At 51.6% G+C, this 21,172-nt stretch overlaps 1 protein-coding gene across 1 annotated transcript; it reads left to right on the top strand.

Moving 5' to 3' along the window:
* The first annotated feature begins 11,722 nt into the window (after positions 1–11,722).
* Positions 11,723–15,495, top strand: SIX2 (SIX homeobox 2). The gene is made up of 2 exons (XM_015857542.2): positions 11,723–12,338; positions 14,430–15,495. Exons 1-2 carry the CDS (start codon positions 11,776–11,778, stop codon positions 14,734–14,736), a joined length of 870 nt encoding a protein of 289 aa, XP_015713028.1. The 5' UTR covers positions 11,723–11,775; the 3' UTR covers positions 14,737–15,495.
* Positions 15,496–21,172: the final 5,677 nt, after the last annotated feature.

Here is a 21,172-nt window from a genome sequence, read left to right as displayed (position 1 = left end):
TACATAAAGCAAATGGACTTGGCAGCTTTCCTTTGCTCTTTTTTGTTTCTGAAGTTGAACCACAGTCATAAGATACCAGAAAGTAACGTGATCGCTCAGTGATAATCTATCCATGATAAATATACAGCACTGGAGGGAAGCAAGCAGAAAGGAATTTTGTGCACAAGGTTCAGTCTTTCTCAAATAAAGGACCACTTCAGATGATCACATTGCTTTGATCTATGACCCAAACTCATCTGAGCCTTCAGTGAAGGTATTAAAGAAAATCTAATCTGTATTTATTCACCTTTCTACCAAGCTTGCTGCTCTGAAATTAGTGCCTCCTATTTTATAATGTTGGCTCGCAACATCAGAGGTGGATGCTGGTAGCATGTTAGAGCTTGAAATTTCCCACTAATAATCCATTACATTTTGTTGCCATGTGACAGATAGCAACAGAGGGGCAGTTTGACGAAATGGCCTCTGACATGGAAGTGAGTACAAAGGAAAGGTGTGTCCTTGAATTCCTCTGTGCCCACTGACATTCATTGACACAAGCTGAATGTTTCTGGAGACCAAATAGTAGATGTGAGCACAGTGAGGAGGTGGGTGGTACATTTCAGTAGTGGCAACAGAGACATGAAAGACAAGCCACATTCCAGACAGACGTGCACAGCTGTCACACCACAAAATGAAGACTGTCTCAATCAGCTCATCCACACAAATAGGTGAACTACAACCAAAGAACTGTGTACAGAGTTGAATATCAGCTTCAGTGCATTGAAAATGATGGTAATGTTGGAACATAACAAAGTTTGCATGAAGTGAGTTCTGTAAATGTTCACGTGGGAACAGAAAGAGCATCATATGTAAGTTTCTGAGGGCCTATTGAACAAGTACAAGGCTGAAGGTAACAGTTTACTTCATGGAGTTTCCTGGATCACATTACCAACGATGAGACATGGTGTCACCACTACAAACCAGAGTCAAAATCCATGTTCATGAAGTGGTAAGAAGTGAATATCCCATCAAAGAAAAAGCTCAAGACAGAGCCTTCAGTGGGTAAGATGACATGCAGTCTTTCAGGATAGAAAAGGGATGATCTTTATGGATTTTCTGGAGCTGAAACAAACCATCAAATCTGACTGATGCGTCATGGTGCTAAGTTGAAAGCTCAAACTTCCAGAGTCAGGCCAGAGAAGAAAAAGACCTCTCTCTTGCAACATGATAACACCAAACCCACTGTGGTGCACATTTCCTGCATTGTCTGAACTGTCCTACTGAACACCTATTGTATAGTCTAGATTTGCTATCTTTTGACTTTCATCTGCTCTGGATGATGAAGGATGGAATGCATGGACAACATTTTTTTTTTTTTTATCAATGATGCCATCACAGCAGCTGTGAAAAAGTGAGCCACTTAGAATCATAGAATCACCAAGGTTGGAAAAGACCTAAAAGATCATTCAGTCCAATTGTTTACCTATTACCAATAGCTCCCACTAAACCATGTCCCTCAACACAACATCCAGACATTCCTTGAGCACCTCCCTGGGTACTCAGTCCATCCCAGTGCCTCACCACCCTTTCTGAGAAGTAATGTTTCCTAATGTCCAGCCTGAATTTCCCCTGGAAGTTCCATGGGTACAGATTTTTATGAGCATGGCATGCAGGCTTTTGTTCACCACAAGTGAAAACACTTAGCTAATGGTAGATACTATGTTGAAATAAATGTTTTGTAGATGAGAATTTCCTCTATCAATGGTGTTATAATGCTCTTTGTGTCCATTGTAGTTTCCGTGGAAATAAATAGGAGGCATTACTTTCAGAGCAACCTGTGTGTATATGTTATGTATGTATAAACTTACACATAGAGAGATGGCATATTCTGTATCAGTAGAAACCTTCCACCAGTGTCTGTTTGCGTCTGTTTGCTGGCCCCAAATGCCCAGTAACTTCACCACAAAAATAAATAAATAAATAAATAAATAATATGTTCTGTTAAATCTACTGCATTTCATCATTTATCAAAGAAATATTCCTGATGTGACAAGACTCAGAACTCTTTACTTGAGCAAAACTTCAATTGATTTTACAGGATAAGGCAAAGAAAGGCTAGGCCATATGTATAAACAGAGTAAGTAAAATTAATATATAGGTGTGTGCACACATGCATATAATAAATATTACAAGATATAGAGGTACACAGAGATTTTTTTTCCTTTTCTTTCCTCTGGATGATAAGTAAAAGGGAAGTTTTGTAAGGAATGTGAATTTGAATTCCTGCAAGTATTAACCCTCAATTTCAGCTCTGAATTTTTCTGATTTTTACCTCTTCCATCATCTCTTCATTTTAAAGTATCTCCTCATAATTCACTGAAGTGTATCAAGATGAACAAGACAAGGTCCCCTCAGATATAGATATTTTCTCACTTAAAATACACAATTCAGATCTTCATTTGCACTCCTGCCCTTCTCTGTTGTGAGTCTAGGTTTTCAATCCCAGTGGTCAAACTCGTACTGTTAGGTTTTTAGCACAGCAAATATCGGGCAGTCTCACTCAGAAGTTCCAGCCAGCATACAAACTTACCATTCATTATTATTGCTAAATTGCATGGTTTTATTTTATAGGTTATTATTAAAAGATTGGATTACTCAAGTACTAACTTCTAATGGAGGTCTGGAGAGAGAGGGAAGCCAAGGAATCAAGGTCATGTGGTTATTTTCATTTATTGTACATGAAATGGGAAGGTTCTTCTGCTTATTACAGAAATCCATATCCTCCTTTTTGTACATTAATGAAAACTTTTTAGAAGAAAATATTGAAAGAACTTTACATGATACAGATTTCATAAATCTATAAATTCTTGGCAAGTTAGTTAGACATATTTAACTTATGTGTGCCTAATCTGTATTTTTACAGGACTTCTCTATCCAAGAGTCCTGTTACTGTTAGCCATAGATTGCTTCCACACAGAAACATACACATCTGGGTGTTAACATCTCTGTGAGGTTTGATTGGATGCATATTTGCCTCTGAATTTGCAGATGCATTAGGAAAAATAAATCCTATTTCTTGAGGACTATATAAGGAAATAGTTTGAGTCTTAGCATGTCATTGTTTTATTCAGCAGCAGAGTATCGGCCTGCATCACCACGTGCTACACAGTAACTTCTTGTTTATTTAACATACAGGAGGAAAAGTGACTGCTTCATCAAACTCCACATGTAACGACCATCTACATATTGCTGCTTCTATAACACTCTGGACGCATTCCCTTTCCGCTCAAAATGATTTAGCTAGAATCACTATATGGGTCTCCAGGGATCAAAATAAGACTTCTCAAAAGAGGAATTACATACATCTGCTTTAGAGTTGAAGGTTGCATAACATCAACCATATCTCAACACCTTTTGGAGTCTTGAAAGATTAGCCCAAAGAAAATACACGCCAAGAACAAGATCTTGCACTTCTTTAATGCTTTTAGAGTGCTCTGCAAAATATAACCATGGAGATAAATGTTTGTCTTCTTGTCTCCAAGGAACAGAATTATTTTTAAAGTGTCATAATTAATAATACAGGGACTTATCTTCCCAAAATACCTGCCTGATATTGACGATAAAAGTGTTTCTGTATCATTCAGTGGCAGTTCATCCTCATGAAAAGGTTAATGTTACCCCTCTGATATTGACAAGATCTGTGCCATCCTAAATGGCCAGTGTGCCAGTTTCCTAACTGAGTAAACTAACACTTCCTGAGTGAAGCTGGAAGACTTCAGCCCAACTGGACTGGCCTCTGACAGTCCTGCAGTCATCTGTGATATCTACAGCCTCTTCTGGGATGTAGCTGCCACTGTGTTCTTTTCGTGTGTATTCTATTTATTCTGTTTGCCCCGACCCATTATACTAATGGTCCCACCCCTGTTCTCTCCAGTCAAAGGTCTCAAAGAGTATTTGGCGAGTTAAGAGAACCACCTTCATGCATGGCCCTCTCCTGACTGAATTTCTTGCTTGTCTCTGCCAGCCAGAAATCTGGCATCCAACTTGGCACTGAGCACTTTTCCTTTCTGTGTGTGTGCATTCAAAATGCTCATTACACTATAACTTTCACATCATAACTCATGTAACTCACCCAATTATATATCTTTACTTTCTTCTCTTCTTGGAAGCTGAAGCTCACTTCTTTACGATGGCTGTAAGGCCCAGTTCCCAGACTTATGCCATGTGTTCCAAACGCTGCTGCCAACCTTCTCTCCACTTGAAAACAGACACAGACACAACACCTTCCTCCATCACTATACTTGGATCAAAATGCTGATCAGACAAAAAAAAAAATTTTTTTTTATTCAGTAAAATTATTTGTGGACTTTGTCCAGCTCATCTCGTAACCTGATCCTTAAGCTCTTCTCATGTGGCTGAACTGAACAGTTTAATAATTAACATTTATTGACTTCTACTGCTGTCATGTAGTTCTCCTAATGTTTAGGTTTAAAGAAAAGATGGCCTCAGTTTTAACCTAAAGTAAAATTAAATAAAACTTTATTAAAAATTAAATAAATAAATAAATAAATAAATACACTTACACATATAGAAACACATGTGTGTGTATATATACACACATACTTTCCTACTTGTTTACCAGCTGTAGAATGTAGCAAATAGAGGACCATTATGAGGTGGTTATAGAGGAATCCCACTTCACAGTTATCTGTGACTCGAGGGAATCTTTATCCCTGCTTCAGGTGTCCAGGTTTCCTCTGCAACTTACGGGGAGAATGAAGGGAATTACTGAAAATTGCTTTAGTGATTATTAAACTGTGTTAAAAGAATGAAGAAATACGGTGTATCAGTAAGGTGGGACTCAGTTAAGACTCCTCATAAATATGCACACATATTTAAACTACATTCCTATTGCTGAGAAAAACAGGGCTGACATCTTCCAATGGAAAGGCCTGCACTACATACTCACCATGCACACATGATGGGGCTGTTGAAGAAAACAGTAATGGGAATGGCGCCTCACAAGCAGACATTTCCTTAACCAGTAAGTTGTAGAGCCTTAGACTTTCCTGCTTTAGTGGCTTAACTGCCTGAAAATAACTCCATGTTCACTGGGCTGGCCTTTTCTTCATCTTAAATAATCAACAAAGTTGCTATTTGACTAGTCTTGAAGTCTCTGTTTGTAATGAAGATCAAACTGATGATTAAAAAAATAAAATTAAAAATAAAAATGAAAATGAAATGGGATGCCAAGTCTGTTCAAATCACAGAGCTTTTCTGGGAATTAAAATGTCCATGGTGCACTTGAGCTGATTCAAGAACCTAAGAAACAAAGGGAAGAAGAAACTAAAGGACAGAGACTGAACTAATCCAGGAAACAGGAGGCCAAAACAATCCAAGACTCAAATACAAAACATTTTCACAAGTTCAGAAGTAGCAGATTTTCCACTGGAAAATGGATTGGCTTTAAACTGTTGTTAAATTATCTAAACTGTCCAACTTTCCACAAAGCTTTTATGTTGCAGTTTTGATCTGTATACAAAGCTTCTGAGAGAATTGCAACATACGGCAAACAAACCAAATTGCACTTCCTAATTTCTGTAATTGCTTGTTACAACATTCTTGGGAGTTGAAACAAATTGAACGCATTGGAACATTTTATGAAGTTTCCCTTGCACAGAAGAACCGCCTTGGATCTCATTGATAGAGGCTGGTTTGGTTTTATTTGCTCACAACAGCAAACGATAGAAGTTGTTTAAAATGGAAAGAAAAAAAAATAAAATCCCTAGTGGCAACAGATTCCGGGTAATTCAGTTCCTGGTCTTTGACATTCACATATCCGTGTGTATTGCTTGCTAATGCTGGGTTGCATTTCGGCTTGTCTCAGCCCTGCAGAATTAAATGGTAGCTGTATTTATGAGCACACAGAGCTCAGTAGACCACGGAAGAACTTACACAAGGTCCTCCTAGTGAGGAAAAGAACTGTTACCTGTCTGTAAATACCACTCGCTCCCTGATTCTTGACAAGGATAAATGCGTCGAGGGAGCAAAGTGGGAGACTGGGCTGCTCTGGGAGCTGTTCTTCTCGTTTTTGCCATGGGATGGATCCAGATAGGAGTGAACACGGGCACTTCTGGCGGTGGTGACACCGCGCGGGAGCACCTTCGGTTTCGTAGGGGAGAGCTGTCGGGCTGAGCCCGGAAGGCTGAGGGGGGGTGAGAACGGAGCCTTTCGTTCATTGAGCAGCGGTCGGAGCTGAGTATCAGAGCCCTCTAGTGAGACTTCTCGGAGTGGATCTCCCCAGGCGGCCCCCCGGGATGGCCTCCAAGCAGCCCGCTGCCAGGTGGCCTGTTTCATTTCGATGGAGGAGCCGAAAATCGCCTTGGCACGACGGGGGGCGGCCCGAGGTTTGCTCCCCTTTGGGCAACCCCCGACCCCCGCCCAGGAACACTCCAACCACCGCCCCAGCCTGAGGGTGGTGCCGCCACGGAGAGCCAAGAGCAGGAGGGGGTCAGCTGAGAAGAGAGCAGGAGGAGAAGGGCAGCCTGATCCTAAAAAATACGGCCCGGTTAAATCCCCATGAGCCAGGGATGAAGATGGTAACAAAAATGCCTGGAATCGGTAGGAGCAGTGAGCAATCTTCGTGCTTTCCTCATCATCTTGGAATAATCAGTGGAATTAACTGAGGTCGAGGAAACCGGCTCTCGGGTTAGTTGTGGGAGGCTGTGAGAATAGGGGGCAGCCATTAAAAGAAACCTGATCGCTATTCATCAACTAGGAAGAGGGGAAAGGAGGAGGAAGAAAAAAGAAAAAAAAAAAAAAGAAAAAAAAAGAAAAAAAAAAGAAAGAAAAAAAAGAAAAAGAAGGAAAAAAAAAAAAAGGAAAAAAAAAGACCTTCGTGGCTTGAGCTCATAGCAGCCTGGTACACCCCTGATCAAGAAGATTCCGGGGAACTCGAAGTTTACAAATATTGTCAAAGTGATGCTTGTAGGGTGATTTCAGTTGTCAATCTCTCAGAAGCCCACCAGAACTTTGGATGCAGTGCCCTGAATTTCTGGCTAGTTAGTGCCAATCCCCTGAGGCGGAAGGCTCTCTCTCCTTATTTTAACCATATGCTCCTGCTGCTGTTGTCTTGTCTGCGAGCTGCACTCTGCCTTTGCTGAGGGTCCCCCCGTGCCGAGGAGCATCTGAGGCACTGCGGGGCCCAGGGGACACGGGGACACGTCCCCTGTCCCCGGTCCGCCCCCAAGCGGTGTCCCTCCTCCGCGGGACCCGAGTCTAGCCGTGAGACGGGGATCCCTAAATAAGGGTTAACGATGGGGGGTCAGGGTGCTGTTGGTAGGAGTCAGTGAAAATCCTGAGCCCCGAAGCCAAGACTGAGAGGGGATAATGTGAAGGTAGTGAGGAAGGGCCGCATTAACGGAGGCAATGGGAGGGAGTGCGCTGCTCGACAGGGGAGCTGGGCTGTGCCTGAGCCCCCATCCGCGGCACCCCGCCACCCCCGGAGCTTTATTTCTAGCGGGGTTTGATGGCATAACCGGGTGCCCCGATGCAGATCTAGAATCTTCGTCGGATCCCCCCGAGCAACGGAGAGCTCAGGCAGTTTTCAGTCCTTTGAGTCCTTTCGCCCCAAATCACAGAACAACAAGCTATTGTTGTTAGTCTTAATTGAGTTATTCGCGGTGATCCTCAGTCGTGTTTTCATTTTCGGTCGGGACGGGATCTCGGTCCGTCTCCGGCCATCTGTGATGGGACAGACTCCGGTTTGTTTCAAAACAAAACGCCGAAGTAAATATGTAACGTGAATAAATAATCCAGGAGAGAGAGAAGCCGAGGCTCCAGGCAGAGAAATGCCTCCAGGCTCCACGCTGTGCCATGGCCGTGGGTCGAGGCACTGTGGGGGCAGACGCGGGCGGGCCAGATGTGCTCCTGGGGGACACGCAGGGCCGGGGTGCTGCTAAGGGTAGTTGTGATCCACGGAAAAGTGAGATAGAGCAGCAGGCTTTCACCCGAGTTAGAGCACCCTGGTTTAAAAGGGAATTTATATTGAGTCCTGATGGAAAGAAAAGGGAAAAAATATAAACGCAGACTTGGAGCCGTTTGTCACTTGCTTGCTCTCCCTACAGTCCTCACCACGGCAGCAGATATGCGCGAGGAAGATGTGTTTCATCCTGGCAATAAGAACACCTCGGGGTTCAGCATTTTACTTGCTACCAGCCCCCAGAGCCCCTCTGTGCCCTTTGCCACGGGTGGCTGTGGGAAGGGAAGCAGGAGGGTTGTCGGCTGTCCGGACAAACGTGCCTCATCTGGCAAGGGCGCAGTGCGGACCTGCGGCCTGAGGATGACTGAAGTCGGCTGCGGACTGGGGAGAGGCACAGCCGGGTGGGAGACTGTCACATAACTTCGGTGTTGTATTGGCACTCACGTACGGACACAAACCGGTTACGTGCAGCGAGAGTCTCCTGGAAGCGACAAACCTGGGAGTCCCTCCCTCCCCTCATCTCTCCCGCACCCTGCTCAATAAAAGGAGCATTACGAGAAAAACGGCTTTTTGGTTTATTTCACTTAGATTTCACAAGGACTAGCGCTGACACCGCCTGTCCTGCACGCTCCGACGAAGTCACACTCGGGCAAGGGAGCGTGGCCGGGGCCGGGTATGGGGACGGGAACGGGCCTGGGACGAAGCTGGGGCTGCTGTGCCAAACACCAGTCTCGCTCAGCCCGAGGAGAGCCTCTGACAGCGGCTGCACGGGGAGAGCCTACAGCAACCAGGCAGAAAGTTCCCTCGGAATAAGGACGCGGTTAGCAGGCGGCTCGGGTCACTCACTCCGGGGTATAATTGCGGTGAAAGAGCCCTAGAGCCCTTGCGCCCGAAAACCGAAAAGCTCCTCGCCCTGTCTTTTCCTCACAAGGCTCTGCAACCGGCCTCGCCCCTCGCCGTGGCTTTGCAGTCGGGATCTGCTTCCTTTCCTAACACTTTCAAGAAGGTTCTTTTCCTACCCGAAAGTTAAAAGAGGTTCCACAGCATTCGGGGCCAGATGTCACCAATTTGCCACCGCTCTGCTGCGCGGAGTGGGGAAGGGGCGGCCCTGTCCTCCACGGCCTGCAGGGCGTGCGGGAGCAATGCCGGAGGCGCATCCCGAAACGGCAGCGCCTGCGAAAGGGTTGGTGAAGGGTCCGTACTCACGTGTAGGAAGCTAAGAAGAGACTTTCTCAGCTCTAGATCCGTGCAACAGGTTTTGCCAGCTCCTTTCTAGCTAGGGCGAACAGCTGCTCCCGTTCAGATTCAAGTGCTGTGGTTATGGAATGGAAGGAAAGGAAGCGGAGTCAGGTATACCCCCTATACACGCGCAGCGAAAGAGCACGGCGGCAGCGGGGGGGCAGCCCGGGCCCCAGGAGCTCTTTTGTCTTTGCTACGATCCCGGTCGCGGGACGGCGCCGCGTTCTCCTTCCCGAATCGCTCCCGATGGGAGCGCAGGGGTCGGGCTCCCAGTGTGTGCTCGGGGAAACGCTCCGAGCGGGTCGATTCTCCCTCCCCGTGAGCGTCCCTGCGGCCGCAGCTGCGAGCAGTTCCCGACTGGGTAAGGAACGCGGAGCTCAGGTCGCGTTCGCTTACGAACGAGCACAGTTTGAGCCCTGCTGAAGTCGGCCTGAGCCGAGACCCGGACAGCTTTTTCTCTATGGGGTGCGAAGGGAGACCCGTGAGAGGGCAATGCTGAGCCGCCACTGACACTCCCGAATTCGTTTGAAACGAATTTGCACTGCGCCTTCCCGTGCTCTGCAGAGGCGGCCTCCCTCAGCTCCGTGTCCCGGGCCGAGCCTTGCACAGTTCTGCAAAGCAACCCCCGGGAGCGTCTCGGGCAGGTAGGAGGGCGTGAGGCTTCCAAAGCGGAGCTCACCCAACCGAACCCAGCCACACAGCGTCCGGGATGCGGTGGGGCTGGAGGAAGCCGACTCGCTCCCCCACCCCTCTCCTCCTGCCTCCCCCCCGCCGCCCTTCACACTGGCTCGGCTCCGGGCCGGCAGCTTCAGTGAGCGTTCGGGCCGCGCCGCCGCCGCCCGCCCTCGTCTCCCCGGGGGAGCAGCTGTACCCGGCCCGGCTCCTGCCGCGGGGATCCGGCTACGGGGAGGGGAACCGCTGCCTGCTGCCTCGTGAGCCCATAGAGCTCGGGGGTGCAGCTGGGCGGTGTCAAAAAGATTTCGTGTCGAGAACCCACAGCTGCAGACAGCCCTCCATTTGGGATTGTAAATGGCGTAAAGCTTGGTTAAGTTATTCTTATCGTTTCTTCCCCAGAATCGAAGCATTAAAGGGCGTGAGAATCTTTCTACTTCTGGGGTAGGGGGGTTTCTCTCGAGTGCCCGAAGCTGGGACTTCCAGCTCCCGTCCGACCGAGAGGTCCGCAGACACCTCGGGGACCCTTGCCTGGCCGCTCCGCTCCCGTTCGGCCCGCAACAGCTCATCCGCGTTCGTTGCGTACCCCGAGAGCGACTGGAAGAGGCGAAAGTCCTCCCCTCCCCACACGGGCACTGAATTAAAATCTCCATGCGTAGGGCACGCGTGGGCGATGAGGGACAACTTCACCACGCGAAGCGCCTCTAACTTTTCCCCGTGTTCCTTGTTGGAAACACACCGGCACGCTGCTGAAAACGAAGCAAAAATAAAAGCTCGGCGGCCGAAAAGGCGCACCTAGCGGGGCTGTCGGGCTGCGGTCAGCGGGGCTGCTCTCAGCTACAACCATGCCTCACCGCGGTCCGGAGGGCAGGTAGTGCCAGCCTGTGACGATACTCCAGTGGTGAACAGGGTCCCTACTGTACCTAGAGGCCCCTTCCCTATAAAGCCCATTGAGACAGTTGTCGCTGGGCGTCGAGAAGGTTGTTAAGTGCATTTAGAAAGAAACTTTCAGCGAGGGCCCGCCCGGCTTTTCCTTCCCAGCTCAGCCTCGAGGTCCGAGCAGAGCCCGGGCTGCGGGGCCCCGACGGCGGCTCAGCGCTCCCCACTGCCCGCTCCCGACGGGCGCCCGCAGCGCCAATCCCGGCGGCAGTTTCTCCCTCTCCAGCCAATATTTCAGCTCGCGGAGCCGCCTCGGAGTGGATCTGAGCAATCTGTCAACCCAGCCGGGGAGCCACCTCAAAACAGATCGGGTTACCCCTGATTGACAGCGTCACCATGGCAAATAATTTGACTAAAACTATTGTCTTCTCCTGGCAGTCCCCGGGTCAGATAACCGGACCAATCACAGCGCGGATAATCACTTTTCATGCCAGCTTAGAATAATATTATTAAAAAAAAAAAAAAAACTGGGGGGGGAGGTTGTGGGGGAGGAGAGGGAGAAAGGAAAGAGGGCGGAAAACTCCGAGAGGGAGAGGAGAGAGGGAGCGGGACTTTACCGCTATATTATGTGGGATCTTTCGGCGGAGGGGGGTGGGGGGGAAGCAGGGAGATCCCAAACCGGCGGCCGAGGGGGGTGGGGGTGGGAGAGCCGCGGCCGCTACGAGCGCTGCAGATAGGAGACAAAAGAGGCACAAAGTTACTCTCGCAACTCGGACTTACAAAAAGGAGGCGGCCGGGGAAAAGCCTTCCGCGCTCGGGCTCCGCGACTCCGACACCGCTCCACAGCAACTCCCCGCGCCCCGCTCCGGGGCCGGGCTCCTCCGATGGCCGCGGTCCCCCGCGCCGGGCCGTGAGTCCCGCCGGGCCCCGCCGGGCGCCACCGCCCCGGGGCCGGCCCCGCATGCCGGCCGCTGCCGGCCGCCCCACCGAGCGGCCGTAGGGTGCGCGGCGGGGCAGGGCTCATCATGTCGATGCTCCCGACTTTTGGCTTCACCCAAGAGCAAGTGGCTTGCGTCTGCGAGGTGCTCCAGCAAGGCGGCAACATCGAGCGGCTGGGGCGGTTCCTCTGGTCCCTCCCTGCGTGCGAGCACCTCCACAAAAACGAGAGCGTCCTGAAGGCCAAAGCGGTGGTGGCTTTCCACCGGGGCAACTTCCGAGAGCTCTACAAGATCCTGGAGAGCCACCAGTTCTCGCCGCACAACCACCCCAAGCTGCAGCAGCTCTGGCTCAAGGCGCACTACATCGAGGCGGAGAAGCTGCGGGGGCGACCCCTAGGGGCGGTGGGCAAGTACCGGGTGCGCCGCAAGTTCCCCCTGCCCCGAACCATCTGGGACGGCGAGGAGACCAGCTACTGCTTCAAGGAGAAGAGCCGCAGCGTTCTCCGCGAGTGGTACGCGCACAATCCCTACCCGTCCCCCCGTGAAAAGCGGGAGCTGGCCGAGGCCACCGGCCTCACCACCACGCAGGTCAGCAACTGGTTCAAGAACCGCCGGCAGCGGGACCGGGCGGCGGAGGCCAAGGAGAGGTACGGCATCCCCCGCGCCCGCGCTCCCCGGCCCCGTAGCTCTCCCCCGCACCGAGGATGCCGCCCGCGCTACGAGGGCCGCCCAAGAGGTGTAGCGGTGTCTGCGGGGCCAGTGCGGCTTTCCCTATCCCGGCTGCGCCTTCGCCGGCACGGCCTTGACGAGGCCCGGCCAGGAGGCGAGAGCTCCGGGAGTAGCGCCGTGCAGCAGCCGTCGGAGCGCGTCCCTACGGGCGGTCCGGGGTTGGGGGACTGCGGGACCGAGTAGCTCCGAAGCCCGAAGGGAAAGGGGCAGCCCGCAGATGGGTGCCAGTTCCCGGCGCGAGGCAGGGTCAGGAGGGAGCGATCTCTTTCCGTGCTGATTACGTTGTAGTTTGTATTCGCTTCCCGGCGAGGTGCTCATGGCTTCGTATTTATATGTAGATACAATTGTACCGATCGGGTTCGGGCGCTGTGATTTTAAACTATCCACTGCGGGGCAGAGATTAATACTCGGGTATTCGGGAGGACTTCCCGCAGCCACTTCCTTGCCCCAAGACGGAGGCTCGAGGGAGAGCTAAAAGTCTCCTAACTGAGCTGTGCTCCCTCTCAGCCCACCCGCACTGTCTGACCGCACGGTGGTTGACGGCCCACAAGTCGCCCGTGGGTCCGCGCATCGGGGACCTCTTTCCTCGCGTCCGGCCAACGGAGCTCGGGAACGGCCGGGCCGCTCCGTGCACTTCCACAGACAGCGCCGGGGCTTCAGTTTTCCCTCATAATCCCCGTAAGCTTTGGTTTTACTATATGTCAGAGATCCCTTTTATTGCTGATAGCAGGGACTCATCTTCGCATATCCAAAGGAAAAGAGGAAATGAAGGTTGCACTTAGTCCGTTCCTTTTTTTTCTCCTTTTTTCTCTTTTTTTCATTTTTTTCCCTTTTCTTTTTCTTTTTTTTTCCAGAGGAATCAAATTTTAAAAGTCTCCAGAGACACATAAGAATTTTTGACATTGAAAAATACACTCCACCTAATATTACCCTCCGGGCGCTGGGGGAAAAAAATGGGTTTGCCATTCACTCGAGAGACTTGTTCGAACAGAGTTCTCCTTTCTATTTTTATTTCTTTTGGCGTAAAGTGTCTCAGCCCCATCCCGTGGCCCTCAGCGAGCAGCCAATGCGGGTGCGGTGCTCCCGAGCGAACCCTGCGGGCTCAGGCCCTCCGCACGCAGCACGTTGTAGCTCCCTCAAAAGCTCCTAAATACGTTAGAAATGCCTTTAGGATTTCAGGCAGAGCTGTGTCTGCGGGGGCTACGTCTAAATGTTGTGTTAGCCTTGACAGGACGGTCATTTCCACCCCATCTTATCCCTCTTATTTCTGAAAACAATATATATATATATAACATAGCAACACGTATTTCGAAGGGGCTTGGCAAACCTCCAGCCATTTCTCGGTGTTTTCCCGGGTGCTGAATCCCGAGACAGCCCGCGCCCCACGAACCGCAGCCCCAGGTAGGAGGCCCCGGGGCCGGTTCCCCCCGCCCGCAGCGGGGCCCCGCGCTGAGCCCTCTGCCCGCCGGGAGCGGCCCCCTGGGGGGGGTTGGGGCGGAGGGCTCGGAGAGAGGAGAAAGAGCTGTGGGCTTTGCCTGATCTTCCTTATTGGGCGATGTTTTGAGTTTTAAGCTTAGGACGAGGAGAGAAATGTCGTCTTACTTCAGCAAAGGGAAGGATTTAGCGAGGAGCACCACTCGGCCTTCCCGCAGCCGCAGCAAAGCTCCAGTTCAGCTCGGGAAGCAGTTATAAAGTCAAACGACTTTCTTTTTATGTTTCTTTGCCTTCCTCTTCCTCTTTCCTTCTTCCCCCCTTGCTCCCTCCCCGCTCTGCGTATCACTTTGCGATAGATGGGCTCAGAAAATATCATTCGGGCTCAGTACCTCTCCGCAGGGCGAGCGGCAGCCCTGAGCGACACACCCGGAGGCCCTCAGATCTCTGCAGAGGATGCTGAGGCCCCGAAGGTCCGCAGTTTGTAAACGCGCCGCTTCGCACCTTCCGGCCGCCCCCTCTCCCCCAGGCCCCGCTCCAGCGATGCCACCCGGTGACTTCCCTCCCTTTTGTGTTTCCTCTAGGGAAAACAACGAGAATTCCAACTCCAACAGCCACAACCCGCTCTCGGCGTCAATGAACGGGAATAAGACAGTTTTGGGGAGTTCAGAGGACGAGAAGACGCCGTCAGGGACCCCGGACCACACCTCCTCCAGCCCCGCGCTGCTGCTCGGCTCCAACCCGGGGCTGCAGCCCCTGCACGGCCTGGGCCACCCGCAGGGCCCCAGCGCCATCCCTGTGCCCAGCGCCGACCCCATGCACCACCACAGCTTGCAGGACTCCATCCTCAATCCCATGTCATCCAACCTGGTCGATCTGGGCTCTTAAAACCGCGTGCACGCTCCCTCCTTCGCACCTCCTTTACTCTCTCTTTTTCTCTCTCCTTTTTTTTTTTTTTCCCCCCCCTCTCCTTTATTTTTCCCTCTTAATCTTACCAGAGACTGTAAGCGATGACAAAGCCCTCAGCGGCAGCGCCGTGCCGCAACCCCCGGCTGCTGTCCGGGCAGTGGTCAGCAGCACCGTGAGAAGCCCCGGGGAGGGCTCGGGGTGGTGGGACAGGGCCGGGGCTGTCCCTCCGGGCCACACCGCAGTTCCTTGAGACCCTCTCGGTGTTGTCATCCACCGGTGCGCTCCGTGCTCGTAGAGGAGCGCGGTGATTTTTTTCGGGGAGGGGCTGGGAAGGAATCCCGATTGGAATCCCGTATCGCTCCCGTTATCCTATTGTAGCTATGTATCCGCGGCAGGTGTACGATGTACAATCGCAACTAAGAATACAAAACTTGTAGTCAAGTTATAGCAGCAACACGCACTAGGCAGACTCTGTAACCTTCTTGTAGCCGACGCTATGCAGAGAGACGGCTGCTTCAGCCTCAGCCGTGTGGTGCTTTCGCCATTTGCAGAGTGGGAAGGAGGGGAAACCCGGCCCGGTTCGGGCAGGGAAGAAGGATTGCTGCTCAAGTTTAGACCTAACCGACAGTATCAACCGCAAGTCACTCGACCTTAGTTTTGTTTATTGTTTATATTATGTGAATACATTCTTTGGAAGATATTTCTGCTTTTATTTTATAATAAAATTTAGAAATCTAACCCGACGTGAGGCTGCTTCACTTGCCCGAGGGATGCTCTGGGCTCAGCCGACCCGCGGAGCACGCCCTCATTGCCCCGCCGCGACGGGACGGACACACGGACCGGGCACATCGGGGCCGCTCGGTCCTTCAGTTCGTGGCGGTGACGCAGTGAGCGCTGTGGGAGCGGAAGGCGAAAAGACAGGGAAGGGAATGCGAGTAGGGCAGAGAGGGGGGCTGGGTCAGCCCCTAGGGGAATTTGCCACCTGCTCCCCCGCGGAACGTGGCCGGACCCTGTGCCGCTGCCGCACTGCATCTCTGCAAACGCTTCAGCCCCTGCTGGGAGAACGGGTGCTGGGAACGGGAATGCGTCGTTCTTTTCTTTCTCTCTCACTTGTTTTTGTATAATTTTTAAGCACGGGGTGGCAAAAGGTGGGCAGGATGCATGAGATTTTCCTTCATTCTAAGCCAAGGGTTCTCACTGGGCCGGGTAGACCTGAACACCCAGTAGGTAGCGCTGCCTGATCCTTCCCCGGCCCACAACTTCATCGCGTTTTGCCCAGGAGCTTCACTTCTGTTACCAAATCTTTGAGCATAAATATGTCACGTTGGAAATATTCCTCGGAGACTGACAGCGTTCTTAGGCGTTTATTCCTGGGCTTTGTTTGTTGTTTGCTTGTTTTGTTGATTGTTTTCTTATTTTTTCCCCCACTTTAAATGAATTTCTTGTGAAAAATAAACCGAGAAAATGATACGGCTTCAAGCGGTATAGAAATATGCGTGGATCAGCAGAGGCCGTGCCCAGGTTGCAGACGTTGGCTGAAATTAAAGTGAGAAGTAATTTCGTGTGGGCAATGTCCTAATTTGACATAATCGGGGCCTGGCTTAGCGCCTCAGCACGTGTGGGTGTCCGCTATAGGCACGTTTCTTGGGGGCCTCTGCAAAGCTTCCAGAAGCAGAGGTATGAATACCCAGTCGGCCGCAGAACAACCCTCTCCTGGCAGAGGCTATAGGCCCAGAACCCCGCTACGGGAGCGCGGCGGGGCCAGCAAGGGGCTGTGGCACTGCAGAGGATGCAGTGCTCAGGCGGTGTGGTGCATCCAGGGTGAGGTTTCTCCCATTTCTGCTCTTTGGGGTAATTTTCCAGCAGCACAGATATGTTTGCTGACAGTTGTGGGTGCATAGAGGAGAGCTGGTGCGTGGCTCAGGGTCTGAAAAGTGGAATCTGTTATTTCCATTGAGGGGCATCAAATAATTTTATCTATGGATCGTGATCCTTGGAAAATAAACATTTTGCAAGTACAGAAATCACTGCTTCCTTGGGCTGTGGGAGACCCCCACTTCTTGCAAAACAGTGCTGCAGTAGAGCACAGAGTGAATGGTGTAGGTTGGTGTTCATTTTGTGTTTTTAGGGCTAAAGTGAAAGGTGGGGTGTGTGAAGCAAACTAGAGCGGCTGGGTCAATAATGAGTGGCCTCAGAAGTAAAATAAGGCTTTGTCCATTGGTGGGGAATAAAAAAATAAAAGGCAATATAATAGGAAGAATACAGCCGAAATGGGGGACATCTAAAAGGGTGATACGGAAACGGGATGGGGTTTGGGTGCAGGTTGCTGCAGTCATTTAAGGCAGGCTGAAACCGAAATGATGCAGTCAACAACAACAAAATCAGGAGGTCAATCTGGCATTAAGGGCGAGCACAGCTCCAGGCCAGGATGCTGGAGGTGTGTAACGCAACCTGAGCACCCGGCGTGTACCGACTCATCTCATCGGGCCGGACTTGCCTTAGTAATGATGTTGGGTAAATTAGCCCAAATCCCCCCGATTCTCCACGCACAAAAAAAAAAGTTCCCTATAGAGGAATACGCCGAAACCGACGTGACTAATCCGTGGTTTTAACCAGATTAGTTCTGATTCAGTGGCGTTTTGTTACACGGGGCAGATCCCGTCCCGGCGGGGTTTGCTCGCAGGGTGCACCCGCACGTTGCGGGGCATCAGGAAGAGGCCGATCCGGATCCCGTGAGCTTCAGCCTTGAAATCCGCCCCGGTACTCCCAAGCTTAGGGCAAATCCCGCTGCTGAGCCCCTGTAGCACAGCCTCGACTGTCCTCGCAGGCACCTTCCAGTTTGGGATATACTGTGGTTCTGTGATTCCTTTTTGTGCAATGGAAGCATAGGGGGCAGATGGGGGTAGTGATAGGGGGTTGTTCTGGGTGAGTGTCACTTCACTGAGACACCGAGTGTGGCACAGAGGGCACCTCCATCCCCTCGGGGCGGCCCTTCCCTGGCGGTGGGGTTTACCTGGGGACAACTGCTCTCGCTCTCTTGAATATGTCCGTACACAAACACGTATGTATATGTACCCATACAAATATGTGCGTTTATTCATATGATATTCGCCCTCAAACTAAACTCATACCAATATACATAATGAATGCAGCATTCGCGGCCCCCGGAACTGTAACTGGAGTAATTCCCTCAAAGAGCAGAGTGCTGAATATTCACGGGGCACTCGAGCAGACTCGTTCTGCTGGAAGCCCTGCACTCTATGCAAGGCTGTTAGCTAAGGAAGGCCGAGAGAAGGGCTGCAAACCGGGACAGAGCCATCCCGGTCGCACTGGGGACGGGGAGGCAGTGACCCGACGGGCTGCTGCGGGGCGGCACAGCGCTTTGCTAGGGAGCAGATTTTTGCAGCAGAAGCCTTTTCTATGGGCACAATATATGGCATCCTTCAGACACTCAGAGCGATTTACAAAAGGAAAGTCTCCTGCTCGGCGTTTTGCTTGCGGGGTAAAGCTCGTCTCCCTCTCCTCCCTGCCCCTGGCTCAGCACTTGGGGCTCGACGGCAGCTTCCGTGTGTGCTGGGGGGGCTCAACCAACCCCGGTACGAAAAGAGATACTGTCTAGTGACTTCTCTCGGAGAAACAAATGCAGCCCGGTGTCAGCGGGCTCTTCGGTAGCCCCTCACTTGAGCATGACAAATAACGTAGGGAGACGGCGATGAAAACGCTGCCCCTCGCTGCAGAGCTCCTTCACTTCTCCTGTTCGGTGAATCAAAACGCTGCGGTTCCAGCAGCCAAGAAAAATAGACTGAAGGGAACTTTCAGTGCTTCGGCACACAAGGAGAAGGTGAGGGGTTTGTCTGAAGGAGAGCAGCTCTGGGCTTGGAAAAATACACTCTTAAACTCAGGAGCAGGGACGGGCGGATGGCTGCTCACCACCCTGCTGCGGGAATAGGGCTCAGAGGCTTCTCCTCCCGTTTCTGTTTGGGGAGAGAATCCACGCTGCTCCATTTAAGTAAACGGAGAATTGAATAATTCAGGGTTCTTAGGACTTCTTTTTTTTTTTTTTTGTTATGATTCTATTGTCTTCCCCCCACCCCTTTTAAAAATGCATATCGCTGTCCCCTACCTTCAGTGTCTAACATAAATAATAATAATCATAGGAAAATAAAAAGGAAAAAAGAGGCATTTGTATGTATAATTATACGTTTCTCTTTTTTGCTTTTTCTTTCTTTTTTATTCAATCAGATACACTCCCGGAAACAAATCGGGACTTTGCAAAAAGTCGATGACTCAGAGGGAAATGGAGAAGGTTGGTAGGAGTCAGACAAACGGGCAGGTGATGTGACATCAGCTCAGGAGAAGGAGGGAGAGAAGAAAACACTTGAAAAGATGAAAATGCACATGTGCTTCTGATGACCCCATTAGATGCGAAGCCCTCCAGGAAATACATATTTGAGGCAGCCAGGAAAAACAAACATGCCTTTTAGAGACCTGCCTGTCCCGCCATGAAAAATGCAGACCTCGCTGTGGTGCGTGTGTATTTAGGGGGCGGGAGGGAAGAAAAGGGATATAGGTTTTGCAAAGAAACCGATGAAAGCCACCTTCATCGGGAAAATTCGCTGGCGCTGCTCCGCTCTCCAAAAATAGGCTGCGGCGTGGAAACGGAGGCGCTCGTTACAGTTACTGCTTTCGAGGGGTCTGAACAAGAACTGTCGGTGGCTCGGCCGGGGGTCGGCATGGTCAGAGCCCGCTGATAACAGCGAGGGGAGGGGGAAAAAAAGGAGGAAGGGGGGAACATGAAACACTCCCGGCCCCTTTTTTTTTCAGAAACGTTTTTCCATGCAGTTGCGCCGAGACAAGCGGGGCCGTGACCGTGGCTGCTCTGCCTCGAGATCGCCCTGCACTCAGTGACACTGCTCCAGGGGAGCAACTAACCTCCCCCCGGCTTTGCACGGCTGTGGAGGGGAGAGGGCTCCGCGCCTCTCTCTGCCGCTCATCGCTCTCGGCTGTCCCTCCGCCGAGCACGACTCTCTGCCAACACCACTGACCCTCTACGGCAGGTGCGGCGAGCAGCTCCGAGGCCGGGCCCAGTGGTTTGTCCCCACACTGGAAGGGACACACTGGGGCCCAGCGGCTGCCCCACGCTCCGTGCGGGCAGTGGGACTGCGGCGGGCGCTGGGGTAGGGAGAGGACTTTGAGAACTTGGGAAGATGCTTCGGAACACCGTTCGTAATGCCGCGGGGAGCGCACACCCAGCATCAACGATCGCGCGGGCAGGGCTGGTGGGAAACCTTCGAGTTTCAAGCGAAACTAGACACGGGCAGGGAGGTGCCGGTGGCCCCGGAGCTGCGGGGAGAGCCATGCGGGCCGACTCCATCCCCCTCTCTGCCCTCCCGAAATGGTGGGGCTGGAGGTGTGCCGTGTCCGAGCACCCTCGACGGAAACAGAAAATGAACGGGAGACAGGCACAGCCCCCGGGCGCCCGGAAAATGTCATCGTTTTTCCCATCCGTAGGTGAGGCAGTTGTCCCCAAGGCACAGCTCAGAGGCGGGGAGGGCAAAACCCCCAGCTCTCTTCCAGCTTCCATGGGACTTTAAATTTTATTTTATATTCTTCTCCTGCAAGGCCGATACAGCAAAAGCGACTCTGTTCCCCACATCCACCGCACTCCGTGGCGATCCGCTCATTATTTCTACCCGTCTCTGAGGTGCTGTCCCTGAGGGGCACTTCCGTAAGCGACACGAGGCTCCCCGCTCTGCCCTCATTACTCTCCGTCGGGCGTACTTATTACATCGCCCCGCTGATGGCAAATAAAGCCGCTTTTAGGATATTCTCCCGGGCACCGCTGCCCTCATCATTAATGTAACTCAGCGAGCGGGGACGGCGGCGGTGAGGGACGGGGCTGCAGCCGCTACCCACCCGCTCGTTGGCATGCGCGGCCCTTTCGATGCTATCTCGACTTTCGGAGGCATTTTATGGCCGGAGGAAATCTAATCCGGTGAAGAGAAAGGAAGGGAACACTGTCGGAGTTGAATGAACTCCGTGTGGTAATCTTCGGGCAAATGTAAGGGTTTCGATGCCAAAGCAAAGTGTTTTCTCGTCGGTCTGCTCAGTCTCCGAAGGGAGGTGAAGACACCATTTGAGAAATCCAGCTGGTTGCAAATCATACATTTAATCTCTCAGCTGGAATGATTTAATGGATCAGTATCGAGTAACAGCCTTGGAAAAGTAGCCTCCTAAAAAAACACAGATAAATCCTGATTGAATAATAGTAAATGAAAACCGTGGATTACGGTGACTGCGAGGCAGCACTTTCTTCGCTCTCCCCGAAGGGTTCTGCCTCAGAGCCGGTACAGCCTCACGTGTCACTGCGGTGGCTGTGGGGCAGCTCCCGGAGTTCCCCCGACCCTGGTCAAGG

Source organism: Coturnix japonica, chromosome 3 (genome assembly GCF_001577835.2).
Source record: "Coturnix japonica isolate 7356 chromosome 3, Coturnix japonica 2.1, whole genome shotgun sequence".
NCBI classification, from domain to species: Eukaryota; Metazoa; Chordata; class Aves; order Galliformes; family Phasianidae; genus Coturnix; species Coturnix japonica.
This window is presented reverse-complemented; position numbering and strand designations above follow the sequence as displayed.